Source organism: Zosterops lateralis (genome assembly GCF_965231275.1).
Source record: "Zosterops lateralis genome assembly, chromosome: 2".
Classification (NCBI taxonomy): Eukaryota; Metazoa; Chordata; class Aves; order Passeriformes; family Zosteropidae; genus Zosterops; species Zosterops lateralis.
The window spans coordinates 35,236,347-35,243,976 of record NC_139763.1 but is presented as its reverse complement, the minus strand read 5'-3'; the positions used below and the strand labels follow the sequence as shown (position 1 = coordinate 35,243,976).

At 47.8% G+C, this 7,630-nt stretch overlaps 1 protein-coding gene across 1 annotated transcript; it reads left to right on the top strand.

The window, feature by feature from the left end:
• Window positions 1-2,213: 2,213 nt before the first annotated feature.
• Window positions 2,214-5,868, top strand: SLC25A6 (solute carrier family 25 member 6). Its single transcript, XM_083885237.1, has 4 exons — window positions 2,214-2,380; window positions 3,515-4,001; window positions 4,689-4,829; window positions 5,221-5,868. The coding sequence occupies exons 1-4, from the start codon at window positions 2,270-2,272 to the stop codon at window positions 5,376-5,378; spliced, it is 897 nt and encodes a 298-aa protein (XP_083741363.1). The 5' UTR covers window positions 2,214-2,269; the 3' UTR covers window positions 5,379-5,868.
• The last annotated feature ends 1,762 nt before the right edge of the window (window positions 5,869-7,630 follow it).

The following is a 7,630-nucleotide window of genomic DNA, read 5'->3' as shown; positions in this document are numbered from 1 at the left end:
TGTGCCTCCCTGAATGAATGTACCACAGCATTTCATAAATTATGTTCAAAATATGGTCTTGTAACACCCCATGTGCATAACACTCTGTGAGCACAGGAGTAACTTCAGACTATGTGTACTATGATTTAGAAGAGCACGCAATTTACTTACAATCTTCCACTGTGCAAAAGAAAAGTATAGTGACACATCTTGTACTAAAGCAGAGACAAAGACTATTGCCTGGCATTTTCTTCTCACATTATGCTCTCATTTTGAAATCCTTCGGAGAACATACATGTGTAAGCAGTGGTTTCTGGCACCTCAGCTACTGCAACTTTGTGGTTCACCAGTCATGGCTTTAAAGAAAAAAAAAAAGGTTTGGCCTTATTTACTTTGGTTGGAAACATCCACTAAAAGTGAAAGCACATGATGTGAACTAATGCCCTCCAGCTAGAAAAAATTCAATACTTTTAGAAAGAATGGGAATAATTTCAGACAGAAGTTTGACAAGTTCAAAGTATCAGTTTCAGCATACAGTACAATTAGCAAATGGAAACCAGGCCTGTCTTAGAAGGGTCTGAGTCCCTGCCATGAGTGCTTGCTCTGACAGCCTGCAGAGGAAGTTTTCACAGTGTCTAACTTCGAGTGCCCATATAAGAAGCTGGAACCGCCCTGTCCTATTGTCCCACAATAAACCGCAGCATGGTTCTTTGGTATTCCATTGTCTTGGATCAGTTCAGTGACAGAGAAAAAAATCCCATATGTGACCCTTGGCACTGGCAGTGCTAAGGAGGAGGTGAGCACAGAACTTGGGAACAAGGATATGCCATGGATCAGCATTACCCAGAGAGAATGGTGAGAATGGAGCAAAACTGACTAGTGCCAGCACAGTGCCTGAAATGTGCTCCCCTCCACCTGACAGCTGCTGCTGCCCCACGGGGACCCCATGCAGAAAGCCTAGACTGGCTTCCAGCAGTTGCCACAGAAGGAGCTTCCCAGTTCACTTGCTTTTGCTGCCCACTGACTATTGCCTGGGCCCACAGACCACCACCCCAAAGCCAGTGCTCCACAAGCTCGCACTCAGCTTCACAGAATCAGAATCATAGAATCACAGAACCAGTTACATAGGAAAAGAAATCTCAGATCATCAAGGACAACCTCTGACTCAAAACCACATCAGAAGATCATGGCACCAAGTGCCACATTCACTCTTTCCTTAGACACGCCAAGGGACATTGATTCCACCACTTCCCTGGACAGTCCATTCCAATGTCTCACCACCCCTTCAGTGAAAAAATTCCTCCTAATGTTCAACCTAACCCTCCCCCGAGCTTAAGACTGTGACCTCTTGTCTCTGATTGCCTGGGAGAAGAGGCCAACCCTCACCTGGCTACACCCTTCTTTTGTGGTTGTAGAAAGTGATAAAAGGTCACTCCCGAGCCTCCTTTTCTCCAGGCTGAACAACTCCAGCTCCCTCAGCAACTCCTCACTGGATTGTGCTCCAGACCCTTCACCACCTTCTTTCCCCTTTTACGGGTCCACTCCAACACCTCAATGTCCCTCCTGGATTAAAGGGCCCAGACCCGGGCACAGAATTGGGAGAGTGGCCTCCCCAGTGGTGCGTGCAGGAGCAGGATTACTGCCCTGGTGCTCCTAGCCAGGATGCCATTGACTTTCCTTCCACCTGGGCACACGCTGGTCATTTTCCCACGCTGTTACCAGCCCCCCGGTCCCTTTTACACGGGACAGTTTTCCAGCCAGTCTGCCTGTATAGCTGCATGAGGTTGTTGTGGACCAAGTGTATTTGACATTTGGTCTTGTTGAACCTCATACCACTAGCGCCCATGGATCCAGCCCGTCCAGATCGTCTGCAGAGCCTGTACCGGGCGGCGCGGGGGCCCGCTGGGCCGTGCGGGCAGCGGGGGAAAGCGATCGCTTGGGAAGGCGACCGTAGCGGGGCCAACTGTGTGAGCAGCGGGCTGGCCCTCAGGCTGCCCAGCGGGGGCCGGCCGGGGGCGGTGGCGGGGCCGGGCCGGGGCGGTGGCGGGGCCAGGCCGCCCGGGTGACGCGGCGCTGCGACACTAGCGCCGCAGCGGGGCGGAGAGCGAGCGGAGGCGCGGGGGCGGGGCGTTCTCGCCATAAGCCCCGCCCCCGGAGCGGTCTGTCCAATGGGGAGGCGGGGGCGTGGCCGGCGCGGCCCGGCATTAAGCCCATGCGCGGGGGCTCTCCCGCCCTTTCGGCTTGAGCGGCAGCAGCGGTTCCCTCCCGGCGGCTCCGGCGCGGCGCGAACATGGCGGACCAGGCCATCTCCTTCCTCAAGGACTTTCTGGCGGGCGGCGTCGCCGCTGCCATCAGCAAGACCGCGGTGGCGCCCATCGAGCGCGTCAAGCTTTTGCTCCAGGTCAGCGGCTCGGGCGAGAACGGGTAGCGCGGGCGGCGCCCGTCTCTGTCCCCCGGGCGCCGGGCCGGGCGAGGACAGGGGGGCGGGGGCCGCGGCCGCACGGGACAAAGGGCGCGAGCGAGGCGGCGGCGGCCGGCGGGAAGGTCACGTGGGCGGCGGCGGGGAAGCCGAAGCCGGTTCCGCCATGCGGGGCGGGGAGGGGGGGGAGGGAGGGCCGGGCCGAGGGGGGCGGCCGCCGCTGGTGTCACTTCCTGCCGCCCCCGCTCCCGGCGCCGAGGGCACGGCGGGGAGGGGAGGGCGGTTGTTCTCCGCCGCCATCTTGGCGACCTTCACGTGAGGCGCGCGCGGTCCGCGATTGGGCGGCGGGCGGGGCGGGGCCGGGGCGCGGCGGCGCGCGGGGCCCGGCCTGACCCGGTGGCGCCCCAAGGTGACTCGGGTGACCTTCGCGGCGCCGCCGGCCCCAGCCCCTTCCCTCGGGCTGGCACCTCTCTCGGCCTAGCGCGGCTCTCTAGCGACTCCCGGCCGCAGGCCCGTCTCTGACAATGAAGGCTCTCGCCTCTGTGTAGGCCCGATTTACTTGCCGTGATTTATTTGTCCTATACTTGCCCTTGTATCTCACAGAATCAGTTAGGTTCGAAAACACGTCTGAGAGATCATGAAGCCCAACCTAACGCCCCCATTTAAACAAGACTGTGGCACTTAAGTGCCACGTCCAGTCTTGAACGCCTCCAGGGGCGGTTGTTTCACCACCTCCCTGGGCTGTCCATTCCGACGTCTAATCACTTTTTGTCCTAAGAAATTCCTCCGCTAATTCCCCCTAAACCTTCCTTGGCACAGCTTAAGGCTGCGTTCTCTTCTCCTGTCGCTAGTTGCCTGGGAGAAGAGTTTGGCCCTCACCTTCCAACAGTCTCCGGGTAGTTGTAGAGGAATTTCTCGCAGCTGTTTGTTCTTGTCTTGGCAAGTCCTGATTTCTGAGAAAGCTTGGAAGCAGTTTTTAGCCTTTTTCTTAGTAATACCAACAATGGCCATTCAAAATTAACAACTTCGTTTTATAGTAAAAGCAGGCTTAAGCCCCGCTGCAGCACAGGCCTGTCGAGGCAAGCGATCAATAAATATTTATGTTTTTATTTGCAGGTGCAACATGCGAGTAAACAGATTGCTGCCGATAAGCAGTACAAGGGTATCATTGATTGTGTAGTGCGTATTCCAAAGGAACAAGGAGTGCTGTCTTTCTGGCGAGGAAACTTGGCAAATGTCATCAGATACTTCCCAACTCAAGCTCTTAATTTTGCCTTCAAGGATAAGTATAAGCAGGTGTTTTTGGGAGGTGTAGACAAGCACACTCAGTTCTGGAGGTATTTTGCTGGTAACCTGGCATCTGGTGGTGCAGCTGGAGCCACTTCCCTCTGCTTTGTCTACCCCTTGGATTTTGCAAGAACCCGTTTGGCTGCTGATGTTGGAAAAGCTGGAGCAGACAGAGAATTCTCTGGTCTTGGGGACTGTCTAGTCAAAATCACCAAGTCTGATGGTGTGCGTGGCTTGTACCAGGGGTTCAATGTCTCTGTCCAAGGCATCATCATCTATAGAGCTGCCTACTTTGGGATCTATGATACAGCAAAAGGTAATATTTCAGAGGGGATCTGAAAAATCTGGTTTTAGAATTGTGTTGTTGAGTTTGGATATGTGAAGGTGAGGGAGGATATCAGTGCCACGTCCGTGACACTGCTGTATGAAGTGAAAACTTGAGGATGTGTTGATGGCAGCAGCCTACTTGCAAGTACTGGTTTTGTACTTGAAGCAAGTTGCTTCTGAGGCCAGGAGAATATGTTGGTGACAAGACACAATTGAAATAATTTCTCTAACGTTCAGTACATACTGAAGTTAAACTGGACCAGTCCAAGTGTGTTAAGCAGAATGGGATTAAGCAATGCTTTTGCAAAGTAATTTTTAAGCTTGACATTGGGCAAGTAAGCCATTGATGCTAGTTTCTGGTGTAATGCCATCCACAGGGACAATGATTTAATCTAGTGACGTTTGTTTACTAAAAGCATAGTGAACAATCAAGTCTTGTCATGCCAATCTAAAAAGAATGCTCGTGCTTAAATGGTAACCCGTTTTGATTACTGAGAAAAAAGTATTTTAAATATGACTTCATGTTTAAAGTTTGTGTTTTGCTGCAATTCAATTGAGAGTATGGGTCTACAGCGTTTCATACTAGTTCATACTGTAAAATAGCTGTCATGCAGTGAGTGAACCAGAGGAGGATGTGGAAGGTAAGAAGCTAATTGCCTTTTTTGTTTTATTGCAGGCATGCTCCCGGATCCCAGGAATACTCACATTGTTATCAGCTGGATGATTGCCCAGACAGTGACGGCCGTGGCCGGCGTGGTCTCCTATCCCTTTGATACAGTGCGGCGTAGAATGATGATGCAGTCGGGACGCAAAGGAGGTAGGCTGTAAATCCACAGGGCTGTTCATGCTGTTGAAACAGCATTAACAACATGGAATTCCTTTTTTACTAATGGCCATTCTAAGAGTTACAGTTCATTGTTCCATAAATCTGGTTTATTATAATGCAGTAAGGCTCAACTTGAGATTGCAGGATTTATGCTGAGGACTTTTCATTATGGAGCATGATATAAAAAAATGGACTACTTATTTGTATTAGCAGATTAAACAGAGGTATTAAAAAGAAAGCATAATACTTTTAGTAAGTATTGTGTTACAGTCTTAAGTTGTGGTTTGGGACATCACAAAGGAGTTAAGTGAAACAGGGCAGTTGTTAAAATTATCTGAGATAAAATAGGAATTAAGAATAACTCTCTGCTCTTTCCCTGCAGCTGATATCATGTACTCTGGAACAATTGACTGCTGGCGGAAGATTGCAAGAGATGAAGGAGGAAAGGCCTTCTTCAAGGGTGCATGGTCTAACGTTCTCAGAGGCATGGGGGGCGCTTTCGTGCTTGTGCTGTACGATGAATTCAAGAAAGTAATTTAAACAGCCTAAATAGAATTGGAAATCAAGTTGAGCAGATCATGTAGAATAACTACCATTATGGACCATTGACCTTCAAGAAATTCCTGTAAGTCTTATTTATCAGAGCCAGATGATACTTCTAGATGGGGCTAGAAACTGACATAGACAACTGATCCACTTTTCTGTAACATGCATGAAGACACTGAATCTGGCAATTCAGTGTGGCAATTTTCCTTCACAGCAGTAAGGAATGAGTGCTGTTGGTTCTGGGTCCAAAGTTGTTCGATCCAATTTAGGCAGAAAAAAAATCCTTTGCCTGTGGATCAGTCTCCAGTTTCAAGTCTTATCTTCTAGGACCATAAAATTGTATTTGAAAGCATTTGCTAACAAATCATGTTCTTTTCCACTTGTACTGAAGCACTATGTACCATTTTGCACAGCTGAACATCTAGCAACTTTGTTTTTAAATTGGGGCATTCTGCTGTAAACCAATAAACATACTTACTCGGTCTGTGTTGGAATTATTATATAAAAGCATTGGGAAAGCCTCTTGTATTTGAAAACTTGTTTCAGATAATGGGTCCTCTGATACCCTTACACTGCATTCTGTAACAAAATAAGCTTTTTTAAAAAAATCATTAAATGTGAGATCTTTGGAGAGATGGGGTGTGGGGAAGCATGGGTTATACTAATAGAAACCACTCCCATTCTTTGTGCCTGATAGTGTATGATGGGCTGCTGCAAGAGGCTTTTTGCATGATTCTTAAAAATTGATTTACAGCTTCTTTGATTTAAAATTGGGGGGTGGGGAGGGTTCAGTTGTAGTGCTAGGAAAACCTAAAGTACCAAGTACTGTCTAAAAGTACTGCTCTTGCCCTTGGTAGAACAGCCTAAAATATTTTTTTTTTGTTAAATTGGTATGGAAAGCATCATGGCATTCATGCAAAAACCCAGGAACCCAGTAAATGCCTTCAACTTCTGAGTGACTTATGTATTGTTGCTGCTGGTTGGAAATGTTCATCATGCCATTCAAGATACTGTTTGGCCTCATCTGTAGCGGTGGTCAGTAGCTCTATGGAAGGTTGAATTTTATCTGAAAAAAGTTGCAGTCTAATAGGTGAAGTTGAAGGGGTGTGGGGAAGGGAATGTGTGTGCTTCTATGTAGCTGTAAAATAATAGATCAAAGTAGGTCAGCCTTCAGTATTAGCTGATTTGATGTTTAGGGATGGTCAGAGGACCAGATTGAGTAATTTCTCGTAACTGCTCTTTGAGATAATGTAATACCTATGTGCCGTTCTTCATAATGTATATAATCTTTTGTACTTTGTAATCTGCAAAGACATGGTAGAGGGACCAGTAGAGGAAAACAAGGTGTTAATCTAAATGTTTTCAGAACTTTCCCTATTTCTTGAGAAAGCAAAAGTGTATCATTGTATGACTCATTGAAGGCTGACTGAGCTGTCTTGAGTTCTTCTGTGTGCCTTCTGAGATTGCAATTCAAGATTAAGTATTTAAATTACCTGCTTGGCTTTGGCTGGTTATTACCTTCCTCTTGAGCATACTTTACCTTTTTCCTTTCACTGTTGCACAAGCACTGCTTTCAACACAACACCTGTATGTGAATGTAAGGACATTACATGGCTACTTTGTACACAGGCTAGTGGCAAACTTCATCTACCTACTGCAAGTGGTTCTTAGATCCTGTGTGGCAGTGGCAGCAGCTCCCTGTGGTGCAGGCAGATCATGTGGTGTTAACCCTGCTAATCTGTTTGCTAGGGAGCAGGGGAAGACATTTTGTCTGTATAAATACATTAAATCAGGTTTCTTTCTGTATCAGTGCCTTGCAAGGGTAGAGATAATGATGGGATGCCTCCCTGAGAGTGTACAGTGGCCCAAGCTTTGTGAGAGAAACCAATTGTCATTACTTCAGCCCCTGACAGGGACAGGGATTTGACACCACTCCCCTTCAGAACAAGGTTTAACTAAAAGAAATAGGAAAAGAAGCAAATGCAAGTGTAGGTATTTGAGTGGAACTTCAATTTCCCTATGCTGTACATTCAATATCAGCTAATTTGTGGTGTTCAGGTTTGGGGTTTTTTTAATATATATCTTCCCTTAGTCATGCAGCAGCAATTTCCAATGTGTGGTGCAGTTTAGGGATGTAAGAGGCAAACAATAAATGAGACTTTTAAAAAAAATTGTTTTCTGTCTTATTGAAACTCTGAAATTCATTCATTTTGAAAAGTATGATCAGGAAAACATCCAGCATTTGT